This window comes from Mastigoproctus giganteus, chromosome 7 (assembly GCF_048544385.1).
Source record: "Mastigoproctus giganteus isolate SK-2022 chromosome 7, ASM4854438v1, whole genome shotgun sequence".
Classification (NCBI taxonomy): Eukaryota; Metazoa; Arthropoda; class Arachnida; order Uropygi; family Thelyphonidae; genus Mastigoproctus; species Mastigoproctus giganteus.
Window position 1 is genome coordinate 57,629,726 of NC_143581.1, and position 22,076 is coordinate 57,651,801.

The window sequence follows — 22,076 nt, forward strand, 5'->3', positions numbered from 1 at the left end:
AGTAAATGGATGGCCAGTGGCTCAAAACAGAAGGAACTGGAAAGTTGCTGGAGAGGCCTTCATCCTGCAGTGGATTGAAAATGGCTGATGATGATGACACTTAACTGTTCACATCACCTTATAGTAATTGTTCAAAATGTCCGCCTTCTGCCTGAATACAGGCGTCACAACGACGTCTCATGGACTCGCAAAGACAATGCCAAATTCCTGGCATGTTTTGTATTGTCTCACGACCTGCCACAATTCGATTGCAGAGAGCTTTCACATCAGCTACCAGAGTCGAATGTACCAATGACTTTAAATGGTCCCACAAGAAGAAATCTAGTGGGTTTAAATCAGTTGAGCGTGGAGGCCAGACAGTTGGTCCACCTCTACCTATCCACCGACCAGGAAACCTTCGATTCAGATAATTGGGGGCTAGGTAGCTGAAATGTGCGGGAGTGCCATTGTGCATGAAGAAGTGTGCTTGTTGATGAATGATCAGTGGCGTGGCATCCAAGAAATCAGGCATGTTGTTTTCCAGAAAGTTTCTGTACACCTGCCCCATGAGTTTGTTTGGAAGTACATGGGGCCCAAATAACTTATCACCAAAAACACCCGCCCAGGTGTTGAGGCTAAACCGCTCTTGGTGATATGATGGAAGAATTGCATGTGGGTTTTCCTAAGCCAATCCATGCTGATTGTGAAAGTTTTGAATTCCGTCTCGTGTGAACTGTGCTTCATCTGTGAATATCACTAAGGTAGGAAAGGGAGGAGCTGTACCACACTGCTGCAAGAACCACTGGCAGAACATTACTCGTGCAGGGTAATCTGCTGGTGACAAGGCCTGTACCCGTTGCAGATGGTAAGGATACAGTTCATGTTCTCACAACACTCTCCAAATAGTCGAACGTTGAACAGCCAGTTGCATTGCTATTCTGCGTGTGCTGATTCCAGGAGTGGCATGCACAACATCCAAAATCTCCTCCTCTACTTCAGGAGTTGCAGATCTTGGTCATCCTCTGTCGGCAGCACGAGGTGTAAAGGTCCCAAGTTCACAAAGGTGGCGATGGATACCTTCAAACGTTTTCCTGTCTGGACGTCTTGTTTCTGGGAACCTTTCATGGTACAAATGACGAGCCTCCAGAGCATTGCCGTCCGCAAAAACCGTACATAAAGTGCATATCCACTTGCTCCTGATTTGAGTACATGATCGGAATGGAAAACCACCAGATTCTGTTAGTACCTTGTGATGAAGGAAATCACCTGCGGGAGATAAGACATTCCTGTTAATAACTCGGGAACCAAGCATTTCCGAAACTATGTTGATATAAAATATTTTTATTGTCTACATATGAGGAACTCATTCCTGAATTTTTGGGACACCCTGTATATACAAAAGAAGAAATGCCTGTCAATGGAAATGAACTAATTTTATCAAAATTAAGGCTTAAGCTCGCTCGCTCTCGCTCTCTCGTTATGAGCCATAGTAGATAACCTCTCAATTATGCCATTCACTACTTGAAGTGCCACTACTAAATAACGAGACTGTATGCAATATTTAATAGCCACAACCAATACACACCAAGTGCCACATTTAAAACAAGGGCAGAGCAGTTGACTTTGAAGTTCTCCCTAGTTACCTCACAAGTTATGTTCCAACACGTTCATTTGCTTTGCAGTGAGTCAGATTTTCATTACTTTGTGTTTTTGTAGTTTTGCAGAAAAATCAGACAAAGGAATCTAAACACAACAAATGAGCCTCAAATTTTTAACAAAACTAAAGAAAACACCAACTAAAAATTATGTGATGCTATGTCCCATAATTTATGGGGAAGATACTATGTTCAGAGCTCACATGACATAAAATATTTTTAGAAGAAAGAATGTCGAGGACGATGAGTGACCAGCCATCCAGTATCCATGAAAACTGATGAAAATGTGGACAAGGTAAGGACGTTGATTACAAGTGATCATCGTTTAGGTTGCATTAGAACTTAATATGGACAAAGAAACAGAAAATTCAGGTATGAGAAAAGTGTGAACCAAAATGGTGTCAAAAATTTTTAATGTAGATAGAAGACTCCAAGTTTCTGAAAATGTTTTGAAAAAAAAAAAAAAATTTTTTAACATCCAGACTTTGAATAATTACTTGCAATGAAAGTTGGCTGTTCCAGTATGATCCCAAAACTAAAAGACAGTCAATGCAATGGAAGACATAACAATCCTCCAGACCAAAAAAGCAAGAATGTCAAAATCAAAAATGTAAACCATGCCTCTTGATTTCTTTGATATTAAAGGAATTATTATGGCTGAATACATCCCACCAAATCAGACTTTCAACAAAACACACTGATTTTCTGACAAGGGTGCATGAAAAAATTCAAAGGAAGAGACCTGAATTGTAGAAGGCTGAGAGGATCCATCAATACAATGCTCCAGCACACAACATGCTCTCTGTTTGCCAGTTTCTGGCCAAAAACACAAATCCTTTTGTGTGAACATGCACCCTTGCCAGTCCTAGCTCTTTGTGACCTTTTTCCTCTTCACCAAACCGAATAGTGTACTTAAAGGAACCCAATTTCAGTCCATTGAGGACATTCAGAGGGAAAAAAAACAACGACCAAAGTGTTAAAAGGGCTTACAGAAGATGCCTTCCGGAAATGTTTCTGTGTTTGGAAGCTGAAGGCAATTATTTTGAAGGGAATAACATTCTTCTTCTTCTTCAGTGTATCAGTCTATCAACTGATTTGCCTCTTTGATGGACTGTCTCCATTTCTCCCAATCTTGTGCTAGGTGTTTCACTTCTGCATAGCTTTGAAGCCCAGTTTCCTTCAGAATTGTATTTATGATGGCGTTTCTTGATCTTCCTTGTTTTCTTTTTCCCAGTATTTTGTCTTCCAGCACATCCAGTAACATCCCTCTATGCCTCATGGTGTGTCCAATCCATTGTAGCTGCTGTCTTCTGATTCTTCTTAGCAATTCTTTTTCTTCTCCTACATGTTGTAAAACTATGTTATTACTCATTTTTTATGATCAGTTAATCTTTTTCATTCTCCACCAGCACAACATCTCAAAAGCCTCTAGTTTTTTCAAGTTGGATTTGTTTAACGTCCATGTCTCTGCTGAATACAAAGCAATTGACCAAATGTATGCTTTCATAATTCTTTTTCTTAGGTCTAGTGACATATTTCTTTGGCTTAGTAAAGACTTGACATCTAAATTCTTGTTTTGCCATTGCAATTCTTGAACCGATTTCACTGTGGCAAGATGAATGTTGTGTTATAATCTGTCCTAGATATTTGCATTTCGTTACCTGTTGTATTTTTTCTCCATCAGTTTCAATGTGAAATTGTTTTTGGCTTTTTTTTTTACTTATCATCAATCTTTGTTTTATTATTGTTAATCTTCATTCCATATTTCTTCACTTTCTTAGTTAACTATTTTACATATTGGATAACATTCTTGGGCCAAGGATTACCTGATCACCTGCAAACTTGATTGCTAAGTGTTCTTCTGCCTATCTTTATACCTAACCTTTTACCAGCAAATGCTTCTTTTACTATTAATTCTGCAAATATATTAAATAAACCTGAGGAAAGCAGGCATCCTTTCCTCACTCCTCTCCCTATTTTTGCTGTTTCTGTCAATTCTCCGTTTAACCTGATGGTCTTTTATACAAGTCAAATATTAGCCTAATTAATATTTGTGGACACCCCATGTTTTCTAGTAGAGGAACAACATTATAAGGTATGAAATATTTCATTATATTTTATTTCAACAGTCTTGTTATTTTATAGCCACATCTTACACAAATCTTATGGTTATCCCAATTGCCATGCATGTTTGGGAGCAAAATTTTCACTTTTTGGAACACATCCATCTGGAAAATTCCTCTCAATGTACAAACTAATTTTCGGGAACATATAATGTTCATAAACTGGGAGGTTACTGTACCAAGGAAACTCGTGCCTTACTTATACAATAATGCAATTATACTGTTCACTTGTGATTATAGGCAGTATAAGTAATGGTATGCAGAGGGTCTGCTTTATCAATTATTTTGACATACATTCATTCATTCCTTCCTTCCTTCTCTATAGGTTGAAAAACTCACTTTTGAAAAAGGAGGCAGATGCCTCTGAAAGCTTCAGTGTTATTATCACTTTTATCTGCATTGTTTTATTTTATTGTATTTTTATTGTACAGACAGGTATCTTATTTTATCAGTTTTATCTGGTGTAACTGTATTATTCATTTTATTATCATTATCTTAACTCTAATTTATTTTATTTTATTTAATAAAAGTTTAAAACGATTGGTGTAGGATCGTGCAGTCATTGTGAACACTCTCTATATGTATTGAGGCAGTGTTAGGTGGATCAGAAAACTGCTAGCTTGGAGGGATACAAGGACTAATAGATTAACAATAGCCACTGGCAGAGGCAAAAGTGATTCTTGCACTGCTTCTATTGGAATGAGCAGCAGCCTGGAAAACAAGATGCAGGATATTTCAGACACATTGCTGGGAGTCATTGCGGTACAAGTAAACACATGGGTTGTGTTAGGATAGCTAAGAATAGGAACAGGTGCATGTATACTTGCTTGTACACCAATGCTAGAAGTTTGGTTGATGAATTTGAGGTATTGCTCAAAACATCAAAGGCAGATATTGTTGGGATATCCGAGACGTGGTGTCACACAGATATAAGGAATGCAGAACTGGAATTTGGGGAGTACAATGTGCACAGAAAGGATAGACATAAGCACAGAAAGGATAGACATTGGTGTGACATAAGCATTAGGAGATCAAAATTGAGTAGGAGTGTGCTATAGGCCTAATGATTCTGATGAGTATAATAAGAAACGGCACAGGGAAACAGAGTGGGCCAGTAAATCAGAGGGTCTTATAATGGGGGATTTTAATTTCCCAGATAATGACTGGAATTTATGGGTTGGTCACTCACAACACTAGCAAGGCTTTTGTGGATTTATTGGATGATTTTTTTCTACATCAGCATGTTCGGGAGGCAACTAGAGGAAGTAATACTCTTGATCTGATTATCAGTAGTGATTCTTCATGCATTAAGAATCTGCATATAAAGCAACCACTAGGTGCCAGTGATCAGAGTGCTGAAGTAGGATTTACTCAGAGGTAACTACCATCATAGGTAAAGGGAAGGGTTTTTGCTTTCATAAAGGCGACTATGGTCTGAAACAGTATTTAAATTCTGTACAGTGAGACCAACTGATGATGTTACCAACAGCAAATTCAAAATGGGAAGCATTCAAAGAACTTATCTTGGAAGCTACTAGGCTTTACATACCAACTAATAAATATTGCTCAAGGTTTAGGCCTAAATGGACGTCAGATGAACTAATGAGACATATGGCAGAGAAGAAAAATGCATGGGATACATATATATTAATGGGTGACATGGAAGCCTATGATAGATATATGCTGTTATTTGTTTTTTTTTTTTTTTTTTTAGGAGCATTAGCAACTAAGGCCATATTGCTGCGTGAATATGCGGTGGTCATTCCTGACCATTCCACATCCTCTGTATTTGGTGTTGACGGGTTCGAACCCCGGTCTAATCAAGAAACGTGTGCTACGCACTGCTGCTCCTTCCCACCTGGCTACGGAGGCGTTAGATATAAGCTGGTCTGTAACCAAGTCACAAAAGGAGATTAGACAGGCAAAGGCAGATTATGAGAAATCCTTGGCAAAGAATGCAAAGAAAAACAGAAAAGAGTTCTTTACCTATTTAAACTCTAGAAGGAAAGGGATGAATCAGATCGGTCCACTGGATATTGATGGTTCAACAGTTGAGGATCCTGCTCAGGTGGCTAACAAACTAAATGAGTATTTTGCATCTACATTCACACATGAGAAGTTATTCAGGAAGGGGAAAGCCAAAGGTGAAGTAAACTCTGGCAGTGAGCTAGATGATTTTGTATTAACTGAGAGGAAAGTGGAGGAGAAATTGTTGAGGAAAAACATAAAAAAGGCACCTAGGCTGGATTGGATCTATCCAGTTATATTAAAGGAGGCAACAAAGGAAGTAAGCAAATCCTTAGTCATAATTATGAGAGCATCTTTGGACTCAGGGGAGGTACTCATAGACTGGAGATGTGCAAATGTGACCACAATTCACAAAGGACAATCAAAGGCTAACACTAGTAATTATAGACCTGTGAGTTTAACTTCTGTTCCAGGAAAATTAATGGAGGCACAGGTTAAAGAAGCACTGCAGGATCATCAAGACAAGACTTCAGTTATAGCTCGGACACAGCATGGTTTTGTTAAGGGAAAGTCTTGCCTGACCAATTTGATTGGATACTATGATGCAGTCACAAAAGAACTGGATGCAGGGAATAACTTCGATATTATATATTTGGATCAAAAAAGACTTTTGATACTGTTGCACATGGAAGACTGCTGCACAAATTGGAGCAGTGTGGCATTGGAGGCAAATTGCTGCTATGGATAAAGGGATGGTTGAGGGGGAGAAGACAGAGTGGTAATCAGTGGACACTGCTCATCGTGGACTAATGTTATTAGTGGAGTCCCTCAGGGTTCAGTGTTGGGTCCATTGTTGTCTGTATTTATAAATGATATTGATGATGGTATATCAAGCTTAATGTTCAAGTTTGCAGACAATACAAAGGTGGGCAGGGTTGTTAAGGACACTACTGACGCTATGCTGCTGCAACAGGATCTGGAAAGGCTGAGAGGTGGCAAACGAAGTTTAACATTGACAAATGTAAAGTACTACATATGGGAAACAGTAACCCCAGCAACGCATCAACTCTATGGTACTACACTGACAGTGGTAGAGAATGAAAAGGACCTGGGGGTAATTGCATAGGCAGATATGAAGTTCTCTGAGCAGTGCAGACAGGCTGCAAGAGTAGCTCATGGTGTCTTGTCAATGATATACAGGATTTTTTCTAGCAGGGATAAAGAGGTGGTTATTCCCTTGTATAAGGCAATGGTCAGGCCATACCTTGAGTACTGTATACAGTTCTGGAGGCCTCATTTCAAGAAGGATGTGAGCTGCTGGAACGAGTACAGAGAAATGCAACAAGATTAATGAATGGAACAAAGTGTTGCTCTTACGAAGAAAGGTTTAAGTTTTGCAAATTACAGTGTCTGGAGACTAGGCACTGGCGAGGTGATCTGATAGAGGTGTATAAAGCCTTGAATGGTTTGAGCCTACTCAGTGCCGATGAGATTCTTCCTCTTGCTCAGAATAATCGCCTGAGAGCGCATAAATTCAAATTGAGGAAAGACAGATGTAGGATAGATGTGCGGAAATTTGCCTTTAGCCAGCGGGTAGTGGAACAGACTTCCATCCCTTGTTGTGAAATTGATAGCCTAAATAAATTTAAGGCTTAGCTGGACAGGTATTTCGAACTAACGGAGGGGTGAAATGGGAGTGGTTTTTTTTTTTTTTTTTTTTTGGCTGATGCTACATAAGCTTGCTTTCTTGCATCATATGCCTCTACAAAGGGTACTAGGAAAGTTTTGCAATACAGCTTTGTTTATTTAATTTTTTCAAAGTAATTTCCTCTACATTCAATACACCTCTCCATCCTCCGAAACCAATCTTTAAACCAGTTCTGCCAAGTTTCATTAGAGAGTAAAGCACACTCGTTGTCCCAAGCCCGTAGAAGGTTCTCATCACTGGAAAACCGCTTCCCTTTTATCTTCATTTTCACATGCGGGAACAGTGCAAAGTCGCAGGGATCAAGGTCTGAACTGTAGGGAGGGTGCTCGAGAAGTTTCAGTCCTGTCGTGGTCAAATATTCGGTGCAGGCTTTGGCGCGGTGAGCTGGAGCATTTTCGTGATGGAGGTACCAGGTGTCCATTCTTGACTTTGGCCGCAGGTTCTTCATAGATCCAATGACTTTAGGCAGGCATTGTTCAGTATACCACTTAGATGTGACTGTCTTCTGCGTGTCCAAAACGACACGTTCCACAATTCCACTCGATTTGAAAAATACAGCTATCATTTTCTTCTTTACAGATCGGGATTTTCTGACAATTACGGGTGTGTCGTCATCATCAAAGACCCAAACTTTGTTTTGAGCCTTGGTCGGCAGATCGTAATAGTACAGCCAAGTCTCGTCACCTGTCACGATGTTGTTCACATACCGAGATTGTCCCTTATCAAACTTTTTTAACATCTCCCGGCACCAAGTCATACGTCGTGTCATCTGCTCTTCAGTCAGTTGATGCGGCACCCAGAGAGAACAAAGTTTCTTCACGTGCAAATGATCTTGCAGAATCGAACGAATTGCTGGTGCATTTAGGCCCAAAGTATCCTCTATCTGTTGGTAGGTCACTCGCCTGTTTTCGTCAAGCATTTTCCTCACAGCAGTAACGTTTTCCTCCGTAACTGACGTTCGTGGCCTTCCCGGCCTCTCAGAATCCTCCAGAGTGAAATTTCCCCTTTGGAATTCTCTATACCACCTGAATTTCGTTGTACGATGTGGACAATCATCATCTAGTGCAAGAGTCATTTCTTCTAAGCACTGGTCTATGGTTAAACCACGCACGAAATTATACCGCAAAACTGTCCTTATCTCATTTCGTGACCACGATGCCATCGCAAGCACTTTACACTCTCACTACTAATGAATAACTGAGCCCATCGACTTGGCGCGGCGGCTACTATGCACGTATGAACATGTCTCAACATGCAGCAACAAGCAGCTTCCTGTGATTCATTGTTGCGTCATATTGCAAAACTTTCCTAGTACCCTTTGTACTAATGCTAATGTATGTGTGTATATATATACACACACACACACACACACACACACACACACACACACACACACAATTGTTAAGAACAATAGTTAAAAATGGAAAAATTAATGAAAGGAAAGAAAATAAAATGGTAAAACAAACATCAGAGGCAGCAAACTGTGTATTCCTCTACATGATGCTGAAAATATAACTAAAATGAAATGAAACTGAAAAGTAAAATTAAAATGTGCCAGTAGCATGGCAAACCAGTAGGGAGGGAAGGTAAGAAGGATAACAAGAAAAAATATACTGTAGCAGAAATGCTCAAATAATTTAGAAGATCTAAATGAAGAATAAAAAACAATCAATTAAATTCCAATTACATAAGAATTTAGTGGTGCCCATCCTTATTGTACCAAGTGCAAATTGCACGAAATATCACAAATAAACACAAACTAAATACAATAAAAATAAAACCAAAATATACAAAAATAGATTAACCATTATGCCCCATTTTTACTTTTTAGGTTTCATTTCATTTTAGTTATATGTATATATATATATATATATATATACACAAAAATGCTATGCTATATATGGCATAGCATACCTAAATATTTGATCACTTCAGACTTGTATCCTTCTTTAAGTAATATTTTAATTTATTTAAATAAATATAAAAAGTTAATTAAGTAACTTGTAACTAATTAAAATTTTTAATTAAAAAATCAAGAAAAATCAAAGTAATGATTTTTTTAAGCTGATCTGGAAAGTTGTATACAGTGCCATTTCAGGCACAAATAGTAATAATTCATGATTTATAACAAAAAAAAAAAATTAGCAAAAAAAATAACTTTATACGAAAACCAAGAAGATTTCACTTCTGTGTATCCTCCAAATTGATTATTCATTCCTCCAATCAATGCACAGCAACAAACACAATATCCAATGTACCAGCTAAAATATATGGTACGTGGTTGGCCTGTTATATGCATGAAAAAGAGAAATAATAATTGCCAGTTTTATTGGTCTGATTTTAATGAAATTTGTGAAGGCTCAACAAATTGTTCTTAAAGGGCCAAATACAAATTTTCATGAAAATTAATCCACTGCGAGCTGATTATTACATACAGATGGAGGGTGAAGGCTTTGTTTTTTTTTTTTTTTTTTAGGAGCATTAGCAACTAAGGCCATATTGCTCCGAGATATGCGGTGGTCATTCCCTAACCTTTCAGCATCCTCCTTATTTGGTGGTGACGGGCTCGAACCCCGGTCTAATCAAGAAGCGTGTGCTACGCACTGCTGCTCCTTTCCACCTGGCTACGGAGGCGCCTGGAGGGTGAAGGCAGCAGACACTTTACACATACAGTGGAGCATTGAAAATCCGAACAAGCCAGCATTTATTTTTTTAATGCTAGTGCCATAAAACAATTACAGTAAGCACCAGTTATTGTGGTCACATTTGCAAATTGAATTTTGATTCTATTAAATGCCAATTGTAATAAGAAAAATCAGAGGAATATTATCCGCAGGCTATAAAAATGAAGATATATAGCACAAATTTATACTTTTATTTTACCTTACCAATTGACTAAATTAAACAAAATGTGAAAAATCAGAAGAATATTATCCACAGATTAACAAAATAAAAATAAATTTATGCTTATGTACATAGCTTAATTAATATACATACATTAATAACTAAACATAACACTTTGTACTCTGATATTTCTGTTCACTGACTTTTTTTTTGTTGAGTTGTAAAATCTAAGACAATACAAAAAGATAAGGGCCAATCAATAACAAAGAACACAGCATGCAGAAATTGAAACTAACATGATATGTGGAAGTGAACTACAGAGTAAAAAGTTTAGTAAGTTCAGATATAGGAATGAAGAGATTCTGAGCATTTATAGAATTTTATTTTACTGTACTGTAGTTATGGTCTTCTTCTTTGTCGTATTTTAAAAGGAAGCAAAAATTTTTAACAATTAAATCGAAGATTGAGAATTTAAAGACTTCCAAAGGGAGCAAGCGGGTTTTCATAAGCAAGATTTTGTGAGGTTGGAGAGTCAACCATAACAGAAATTAAAAACAAGGAAAAAATTCTAAAGTTCACATCAAAACTTGATTCAGATGATGGTGAAAAAAAAAAAAAAAAAAAAAAAATGACGAGAACAGCTAATGACCCATCCTTCGAATATGCTGTTTGTTGTTGTTGTTGGACTCTGGGAGCATCAGTGACTAAGGCCATATTGCTCTGTGTATACTGTCTGTAAATTGCATGTTCTGTGGTTAATTTTCTACTTGCTGGACAAAAAACCCAGGTTTCTGGGAGAAAGACCAACTAACTCAGCAACGTTGTGAAAGTGGCCAATAAAAATTCCTCCCGTCATCAATGGGACTCAACCTCAGGTCTTTTACACACGGGGTTGGGAAGAAGTTAATTCTACCAACTGTGCTACCCGCAAGGGCTAGGTACAAGCAACAAACTAAATGCTGTCCAACTCATCTACTCTTGCTGAAAAGAGTTATCGATCTGGAAGCAAAGAAACAAAGTTTGAAAATGGTACAGAAAAAAATAAATTATTTTTGTTAAAGTTTCTGTTTTGTTATGCCTATACATATGTGTTATTGTGGCTGAAAGTTCCATTTGTTTTATTACCTATGAATAAATATACGTAAGTACAACTTATGTATATTTCTAAAGTTTTTATTTCTAAACTTACTAAACCTCTTTTTGTAGTCTCCAGAACAGTATTTTTGATGTTAGAAAATCTGAACAAATTGGAAGTTCAAACTACCCACAGTCCCAATTAGTTTGGATTATCAACACTCTACTATATATGCTAATGTCTCTAAAAAGATGTGCCGAAAAACCTCCCTTAATATATATTGTTTCAATTACAACTCCAATGAAATTCATTTCCATCTACAAGTTAAAAGCATTATTTTCTAAACATATCTTAACTATTAGTTTTTTCAACCAGCATTCAATGACCTTTGTCATTGAATTGTGCAATTACCCAATTACTCACTCCACGATTCCTTTCCACTTAAAAGGATGGTATCTGTGTATATATTCCACTGATATTTCTTATAAGAGATTGTAACTTACAGCTCTGATCTTTTGATCCATTCAAGAAGCTCAATTCTCTTTTTAAAATACACTTAAAATTAATTTCCTTTCTTTATTGTTTACTTTACTCTATAAATCACTTCACTTTCAGAATTTATTTCCTTCTTGTATATTATATTAATTCAAGTACTAGAGACAGTAAGACATTTATTATCACAAATGATTTAATACACTTTACTATCTACTAAAATGATAAAACCTATCCAACACGCTCAATCTGTTCCTTAACATATTTAGCACCCTTGAGCTGTTCTTTGGTGAGAATCACGCAGACTTGATACCAGTAAGTCTCCAGGCTCTTCTGTATTGCTTCAATTTTTTTTCTCATATTCCACTGGTATTTTTTGCTATCCACAAAAAATTGTTCATATTTAGTCACAAAAGGTATTAGAACCTATAGTACTTAATATCATGGATGGATGAAGGTGGGGAAGAGTGAAACTAACTATTAACATTTGACTCATATTTCTGTAGAATTAAAAGGGCCAAGTTGAAATAATGCTGAATTTAGGAAACTATAACCAGTGATTAAAGCATGAAGAGTAAAGATTCTCTTATCACTATTAATGAGATTTTCCCAGAGCCCATTTCCGCAAGTTAGACCATACAAGTTAAGAAATATTAATCTTGACTACTTTGGCATTTAATTCTCTTAATAGCATGTAACTTACCTTAATCACGCTATAATTTTTATCACATGGATATTTTTTATTGTAAGTACTTGATGTAACAAGGTAAACCTTATGAAGTACTATAACTCTTTTCATGCTAATAATACATACAATCAACAAGCACCACCATTCTAGCATTTACTGAAAATGTACTAATGTATAATATTGATATAGTTATGACTATCCCAATCATTAAAAGATTAAACTTATTATTTTTTTTTAAAATCACTGACTACACCTACGAAAGAGAGATGGTTGCCATTTACAATTTCAATGAGTTATACCATTTTAAATTATTCAGTCTATTTTTTTACACAGAAAAATATTTCAACTTACCACAGATTTCCTGAGATGCATTTTTAATGTCACCCTATAAAAAAAAAAAAAAAAAAATTACACACACACAGTATACAAAGAAGCAAATGAATAAAAGAAAGAAAAGTAAGAAAGTAAAATTACGCAGTCTAAGGCAGATAATGCTAAACCTTAACAATGCACAGATAATAAAAATAAAAAAATGAAAAAACGAGAGATTACAGATAGAGAGAGAGAGAGAGAGAAAAAGAGAGGAATTGATGATTTATCAGCTTGCTTTCTTGCATCATATGCCACTACTACTAGTAATAAATTAAATTTAGAAAACACTTGATCCATAAAATAAGTATGACAATTTAATTAGTGCTATTCTGCTCCTATGAACCTAACCATTCCTGTATCAAACCAAAAATGAATAAATAAAATTCATAAATACAATAAACATAAAAATAAAATTAAGAACAGGAAAAAAAAGGACCAAAGCAACACTCACTCACTCTCAGAGATGTGAACACCACAGCTCCTTGCTGAAATGGGCACATCTACACCTCAAAGACAAAGCTACTAAAATAATGTTTTAGTAAAGTAAGATGTCGTAGACTAGCTAGCATCTCCTCAGTTGTTGTTATTATTTGGTTTTTAGGAGCATTAGCAACTAAGGCCATATTGCTCCAGGGATATGTGGTGGTCATTCCCTGATCTTTCCACATCCTCGTATTTAGTGGTCACGGGCTCAAACCCAGGTCTAATCAAGAATCATGTGCTACGCACTGCTGCTCCTGCCCACCTGGCTATGGAGGCACCTGCATCTCTTTTTAGAACACAAAAGGTGTTATTGTCGTATACATTGGTACTAATGATATTAAGAGTAGAAGATCTGAGGATTAATTAACATGAGTACACAGCAGCGTTGAGAAAAATATTAGAATTGAAATTGTCTGCAATTCTGCCCAAACAGAGCAAGGAGTACACAAAGGAGAGCCTTGTTAACCAATGCTATGGAGATACTGTGCAAGGCTCATGAGGTAGAATTATTCTCAGCATGTTTGTGCTCATTAACAGGGAGATGATTTCTACAGGGATGTTTGTCACACTTGGTTTCGATGAGGGCATCCCCAGAATGTAGCAGTTTTATCGATTTTAGGGGAGCCTGCCAACCCTACCAAACCCTTCTGGATAAAGAAGGGTGATATTCTCCCTATGGGTTTTCTTCATTAGAAGGGATTATCAGGTAGCTAGGTGTAGGACCTGATACTGTTTGTTCTGGGCCTCTTTGCTGCAGTGGTGTAGTCAGTTTCTCTTTCATTATTTTCTGGTGGAGGCTGAGAAGAAGAGTTCAGTTTGTCAGGATTCATATTGGTTTTTTTAATTTTGGTTCAGTGCCCATTCCCAACCCACCATTGAGCCCAAATGGAATTCCCAGTACCCAGCAAGCAATAAATGTGTGTGTGTCATGAGTGGGATGCCAGAGCTACCCAGATGCTATATCCACACTACTGCCAGCCTGAATCCTGTCCCTCAGAGCATGAAGATAGGGCCATAGCATTGGCAAGGTTGACCCTTGCAGGCATACCCACTATCTTGATTGATCCTGGACGAGCCATCCAGGACCACCTGTTTTGTTGAAGCAGGGCCCCTCAACCACCAGGAACCCTTTTTTCGAATTGTCACATCACATAGCAAACATGCCAGATTCCTATGATGATAGCTAGAACCTAGGCTGCAGATGTTGGATCCCAGTGATGCTAATCTGGAGAATCAGCAGTATCATTGAGAGGTTCCCTCACCTCATACAGGTACCCACGTTGAGGGGACTAGCATTGGTGTACATGCAAGTATATATGCACCTGATCTTACTTTCAGTTACCGTAACACAGTACATGAATCCATGTATTTACTTGTTCCATGATGACTCACAGCAGGCCTTGAAATCCCCAGCACCTTGCTTTCCAGGCTGCTGCATGTTCCAATAGAAGCAGTGCAAGAATCACTTTCAGCCTGGGCTACTGTTAATCTATTAATCTGTGTATGCTCCCCCCTCAAGCTAGTAGTTTTCTGACCCACCTAATACTGCCTCGATAGCATCAGCAGATATTCTTGTACCCTTCCTTTAGGTGTATCTCATCCAGGTAGAAGCAGTCTCTCCTGTTAATAAGCAAAGCCCACACTGAGAAAATTTCTACCCCATGAGCCTTGCACAATTTCTCCAGGGCCAAATTGATTGACAAGACTCTCATCATATATTCCCCTTATTGTGTCTGGGCAGAATTGCAGCTTTCAAATTTAACCCTAACTCGCAACTTTTTTTCTTCAACATTGCTCTGTACTTGTTAAGTAATTCTGCAGATCTCCTACTCTTAATGTCATTAGTGCCAACGTGTACAACAATATCACCTTTTGTGCCCTTAAATGATGATATCTGCTGTACAACATCATCGACTTGGGCCCCAGGCAGATATACCCTGGTGCTATTCCATCTATCCTTTTTGCATAATATATTTCCAGTTTCCCTGTTATTATTAGTGACAACAAAGTCACTAAATATAACTAACTCCTGTGGGACCAGTGCATTTTGCCTTGCGGGTTGCTGCTGTGTTGCCTGATGTTCAAGTGTAAGCGCTGACATTGGTTAGGCAGCTGAGAGCTTGTCAGGGCCCTTATTTTAATTCCTTCAAGAGCATCCACTGTACTCTTCAAGCGCTCATAAATGGCCATCAGAATGCTGAGTTGGCACCAATTTCTTCTCTCCCCCCCCCTCTCTCTCTCTCTCTCTGAACACACACAAAGACATCCCTCTTGGCTATATCATGTCCTGTTCCAGAGGGTTCTGCAAACATTGCAGAAACAGCACATTTCAACAGGCCATGATTTGTAGGAAAGTCACCTCCTTCCATTCTCCTACAACTTTGAATCAGTTGCTTTTCTGCTCTAGTCTGGGGCATCATTTCTGTTGAAATTCAACATAATTGAGAATAATACACTAAAGTAATATACTTAAATGCCATAATAACACTAGTCTAATTCACTAGTTATAATAGTAGTAGTAGTAGTGGAGGCATGTGATGCAAGCATATGAGCTTATGTAGCATCATCCAAAAAAAAAAAAAAAAAAAAAAAAAATTTCACACATTCATTCCCTCTAAAAAAGTTTGTCTAGTTCCTCCTTGAATTTATTTAAGCTATCCACAACTTCCACAACGACAAATGAAGTTTGTTCCAGCAATTAACCACCCGCTGGCTAAAAGCAAATTTCCACACATCTATTCTACAACTGTCTTCCCTCGATTTGAATTTATGCCCTCTCAGGTTCTGAGTAAGTGGAAGAATCCCATCAGAATTCAGCATGCTCAACCCATTCAAGGCCTTATACACCTCAATCAGATCACCGTGCAGGTGCCTAGTCTCCAGCCACAGCAATTTACAGAACTTAAGCCTTTCTTGGTAAGAAGACCCCCTCGTTCCCCTCACCAATCTTGTTGCCCTTCTCTGTACACGCTCAAGCAACTCAACATCCTTCCTAAAATGAGGCCTCTAGACCTGTACGCAGTACTCAAGGCATGGCCTGACCATTGCAGCAACAATACCCACTATCAAGTTTATGTTATATGTATTATGCTATAACATGTTTGTAAAGTTATAAGTTAATTATTATTATTATTATTATTATTATTAATGGCCATATGGTACAAGGAAGCCTGAGGCTTATGCTGCACCAGCCAAAAAAAAAAAAAAAAAAAAAAAAATTCCCAAGTTATCCCCTGAGAGAGAGAGAGAGAGAAGTAGAAAGGAATCACCAAGAAAGAGAAGAATGATGATATCCAGCTCAGGACCCTGGGTTTGCCAAGCCCATACTCACTAGATGTGAGCCCCCGGGGTTTAATCATAAGATAATAAAATTATCTAACTAATGCCAACCTATGTGGTTCAACTTTCGTAGTAACTATTTACTACAATTAAAACACTACAATTCACCACGCACTACAGTATAAGTTATGAGATAAAATATTCATGCCAAATCACAGATACAATGGTTCTACATACAGAAAGCTGGAAAGGGAAAATCTCTAGCTAAATTTTAAAAATACACTACAAAATAATAATAAAAATAAAGTAAAACTATAAAGCTAGGTACTGAATATGATTTAATATGTTAATTAGGTCAATAAAACAGAATTTTTCAAAAAAACTTTTTTGAAAAATTCCCACAAACACAATTTTTCAACTTCACAGTATGCCCTCTCATCACTATCTCAATCCATCTATGTGTACCACTAAGAGGAGCTGCACATGGCATGCAAGCTGCAGGGTCTAAAAATAAAAAAAAGTCACTACAAGCAACTAATACATTCAGACCATAAAAAAGATGGAAGTTTTAGGCCACACACACACACACACACACACACACACACACACACACACACACACACACACACACACACACACACACACACACACACACACACACACACACACACACACACACACACACACACACAGAGAGAGAGAGAGAGAGAGAGAGAGAGAGAGAGATCCAGAAATTTAATATGTACCTGGGACCATGATTTCAAAGCAGTAAAATGTTCATTTGCTTCTTTTAAACTGCACACAACCACCACCAGTATGGGAATCTAGGGATTACTAATTAGTTCTTTCTGAGATATGACTGACTGGATTTACATCAGGAATTTAGAATCAACAAAAGTAATGAAAGAAACTCACTTCACTTTCACTTAATTTATTTCTTACCTGGTAATTAATTTATAATTTCAAATAAAATATTTATATAACAGCTACTCATACTTTAATCCAAAAAGTTTGTGTAATACTTACACTGTTGGGCTTTCGATTATTCTCTTTAAAAAACTCTCTCTCCCACTTCTTAAGGCGGAATTTTAATAATTGCATGTCAGGTGCATTAGTTGGCTCACTGAGAATCTCTTCTATCACTTGGTCCTATTTGTTGATGTTAAAAGTTTCAGTATACAATATACTTTTAAATAGCAATATGCTAATTTTATTACCAATGCAGTTTATTAAAGTGTATATTTCACTTAGAAATGCACTATACAAAACCATTAACTATTGCACAAAAATATACAATACACAAAATATAAATTATATCAAGAATCATACAATTTATGAATACTTACTGATGCACTGGTTATCCCACTGTAACAAAGATAAACAAAAAAACTTGCCTATAACAATGAAGTCAGTGTGAGTTTTAGTATAGTCCTTACTTAAAAATGACGATTACTTCTTTATTATGAAAGAAAGAACAATTACTTCTTCATTGCAAAATAAAGAACAAAGAAAATAACAAAAAAATGGCAAAAAACCTGTAAAAATAAACAATTAAATGATATAGACTTGTAAACTTTTCTTACAATTCAATCTTGGGTTGAATACCTTAAGGTTGAAAACTGCTAATGAAGTGTGTAGTACAGAACACTTTAACCATGCTAGGCTATAAAAAGATGACTATTAATTAACCATATGAAACCTTTCACCACTCTCCAGATAGCTGTTACAGTATTAACAGCAGCAAAGCATAAGCAAAAAGACAAAAAAAAAAATGGACAAAACATGTTAAATAACTGGCATGGCCATTTAATTCTAAAATACTGCAAGATTACATTACAGGATTATATCAAATTGATAGTTAGAACTGAAGGAAGTGATTATCTCTTTGTATAAGGCCATGGTTAGGGCACATCTTGAGTACTGCATATAGGTCAGGAGGCATCAGGAAAGATGTGGCTGGAACAAATGCAGAGAAGGGCAGCCGCACTGGTGAAGGGAGCACAAAAGGGGTGCTCTTACCTAGAAAGGCTTCAGTTCTGCAAATGTAGTGAATCTAGGTACCTGTGAAAGCTCTGATTTAAGTGTTTAAGATCTTGAATGGATTGAGTAAGCTGAATGTTAATGGAATTCCTTCACTTGCTGAGACACTAGAATTAGTTCAGGCATATAATGCAAAAAAAAGCAAGCTTATACAGCATCAGCCAAAAAAAAAAAAAAAACCTTTCCCATTTCACCCATCCAATCACCCCAAATGTTTGTCTAGTTCAGCCTTAAATTTATTTAAGCTATCAACTTCCACAACAACAGATGGAAGACTGTTCCAGCAATCAACTACCTGTTGGCTAAAGGCAAACTTCCACAAACTATTCTACAAATGTCTTTCCTAATCTGAATCTATGCCCCCTCAGGTTCTTAGTCTGAGCAAGCGGAAGTATCCCATCAGCATTGAGCCTGCTCAAACCATTCAAGGCCTTATACATCTCAATCAAATCATCTCGCAGGTGCCTAGTCTCCAGATGCTGCAACTTGCAGGCCTTAAGCCTTTCTTCATAAGTGCACCCCTTTGTTACTCTCACCAATCTTGTTGTCCTTCTCATTCTAGCAACTCTACATTATTCCTAAAATGAGGCCTTCAGACCTGTATACAGTACTCAAGGTGTGGCCTGACCATTGCCTTATACAAAGGGATAATCACTTCCTTGTCTCTGCTAGCTAAATTCCTATATATCATTGACAAAACTCCATGATCTGCTCTGGCAGCCTGTCTGCACTGCTCAAAGAACTTCATATCTGACTGTACAATTACCCCCACGACTTTTTCATTCTCCACCTCCCTGAGTGTAGTACCACAGTTGGTACTTTTCTCTTGAGTTACTACTACCACCAGCCATATGCAGTACTTTGAATTTGTCAATGTTAAACTTCAGTTGCCACTTCTCAGCCCATCTGCCTAACTTTTCTAGATCCTGTTGCAGTAACATACTGTCCTTAGTGTCAATAACAACCCTGCCAACCTTTGTATCATCTGCAAACTTGGACATTAAGTCTGATATACCTTCATCGATATCATTGATAAATACAAAAAACAACAATGGGCCCAGCACCAAACACTGGGGTACTCCACTAATAACATTAGTCCACGTAGAGCAGCATCCATTTATTACCACTCTCTGCTGTCTCCCACTCAACCATCCCTTTATCCATTGCAGTAACTTGCCCTTAATGCCATACCACTCCAATTTGTACAGCAGTCTTCCATGTGCAACAGTATCAAAAGCTTTCCTGAAATCCAAGTACATGATATCAATATTATTTTTTGCATCCAGTTCCTTTGTGACCACATCGTAGTATCCAATCAAATTCATCAGACAAGACTTCCCCTTAACAAACTCATGCTGTGTCTGAACTATTGCTGCTGTCTTGTCTAGGTGATCCTATCACCTCTTTAATCAGTGACACCATTATTTTCCCCGAAACAAAAGTTAAACTAACAGGTCTATAATTATTTATGCCACGATTTTGAACCCCCCCCCCCTTTGTGAATTGGGGATACATTTGCACATCCAGTCCATGGGGACCTCCCTAGACTTTAAGGATGCTCTCATAATTATGGCTGATGGTTTTCTTACTTCCCTTGCTGTCTCCTTTATTATAACTGGACAGATTCTATCTGCCCCAACTGCCTTTTTTATGTTCATCAATTTCTCCTCCACTTTGCTCTCAGTTATCTCAAAATCACTTAGTTCCCTGCTAGAGTTTGATAAACTTCTGGCATTCCCTCCTTAAATAACTAACTCCTCATGTGTGAATGTAGATGCAAATACTCATTCAGTTTATCAGCTACTTGAGCAGGATCATCAATTATCGAACCATCTATGTTAAGTGGACCAATCTGATTCCTCCCCCTTCCTTCTAGAGTTTACATAAGTAAAGAACTTTGTGTCCTTTGCCAAAGATTTCTCATAATCTGCCTTCGCCTGCCTAACCTCCTTTGTGAATTGATTACAGACTAGCTTATATCTGTCGTAGGCTGATAATTTATATGCATCCCATGTTTTTATTCTCTGCCATGAGCCTCATTAATACATCCAACATCCATTTAGGCCTGAACCTTGAACAGTATTTCTTAGTTGGTATAAAAAGCCTAGTAGCCTCCAAGATTAAATCCCTGAAGGATTCCCATTTAGAATTCACCGTTGGTAACATCATCAGTTAATCCTGATCTATAGAATTTAAAAACTGTCTGAGACCTCTGTAGTCACTTTTACGAAAACAAAAACCCTTTCCTTTACCCTTGATGGTAGTTACATCTTTAAGTAAATCCCACATCAGTAAACTGTGATCACTATCACCTAGTGGTTCCTTTATCTGCAAATTATTAATGCATGAATAATCACTGCTGATAATCAGATCAAAGGTATTACTCCCAATGGTTTGCCCCTCAAACAAGTTGCTGTAGAAAACAATCCTCTAATAAATCCCAATGGTTGCCCCTCAAACAAGTTGCTGTAGAAAACAATCCTCTAATAAATCCACAAAAGTCTTGCTAGCATGCAAGTGACCAACCCACAAGTTCCAGTCAATATCTGGAAAGTTAAAATCCCTCATTACAAGACATTCGGATTTACTGGCCCATTCTATTTCTCTACAAAACTGTTCATTGTACCATCAACGTCATTAGGCCTATAACACTCCTACTCTCGTTTTCCCTTTCCCAGTGTTTATGTCACAACAAACAGACTCGACATTGAACTGTCCACCCGTGTCAACTGGATGCACTTCCTTAGATTTTGTGTTTCTTAACAGCATAATCCCATCCTCCCTTTCTACCCTGTCTGTCCTTTCTGTACACATTGTACTCTCCAAATTCCAATTCTGCACTGCTTATATCTGTGTGAAACCATGTCTCTAATATCCCAACAATATCTGCCTTTGATGCCTTGATCAGCATTTCAAATTCATCAATTTTATTTATTATACTTCTAGCCTTAGTGTACATGCAAGTAGTCAGTCCTCGTATAACATGTGTTTACACTACGCAAATTCGATCATACACAATTTATAAATAGGGGAACAATATCTTATATAACACAAACCGAATTCGTTTATGCACAATTCGCCTTCGTGTTTACAAGAAATGGCAGTCGAATGCAGAATCACCCCAACTGAACGCAACACGATAGGAATGAAGAAGATTCTGAAAATGTATTTATGTTTTTTCTATCAGTGAAGGGGAAACATATTTCACCCATAAAAACCCACACAATTCCAACTATCGGTATAATCGTAAATGCAATTAGATCGAGTTTACTACCAGTTTATAACAGATTCCACTAGCAGGAATGCAAATGGAAATTGTTTTTGTTTTATGGTAGTAACCCCCAGAAATGTGCTTTAGTAAAATGTGAGC

At 37.5% G+C, this 22,076-nt stretch overlaps 1 protein-coding gene across 1 annotated transcript in view; it reads right to left on the bottom strand.

Annotated features, from left to right (window-relative positions):
* Positions 1–22,076, bottom strand: part of RecQ4 (RecQ4 helicase) — a 398,588-nt gene that overhangs the window by 312,600 nt on the left and 63,912 nt on the right. The window contains exons 4-5 of the mRNA XM_090378321.1: positions 17,693–17,815; positions 12,884–12,917 (exon numbers count right to left, since the gene is read on the bottom strand). Coding sequence (XP_090234447.1) covers positions 12,884–12,917; positions 17,693–17,815 — 157 coding nt within the window. The remainder of the gene's footprint in view (positions 1–12,883; positions 12,918–17,692; positions 17,816–22,076) is intronic.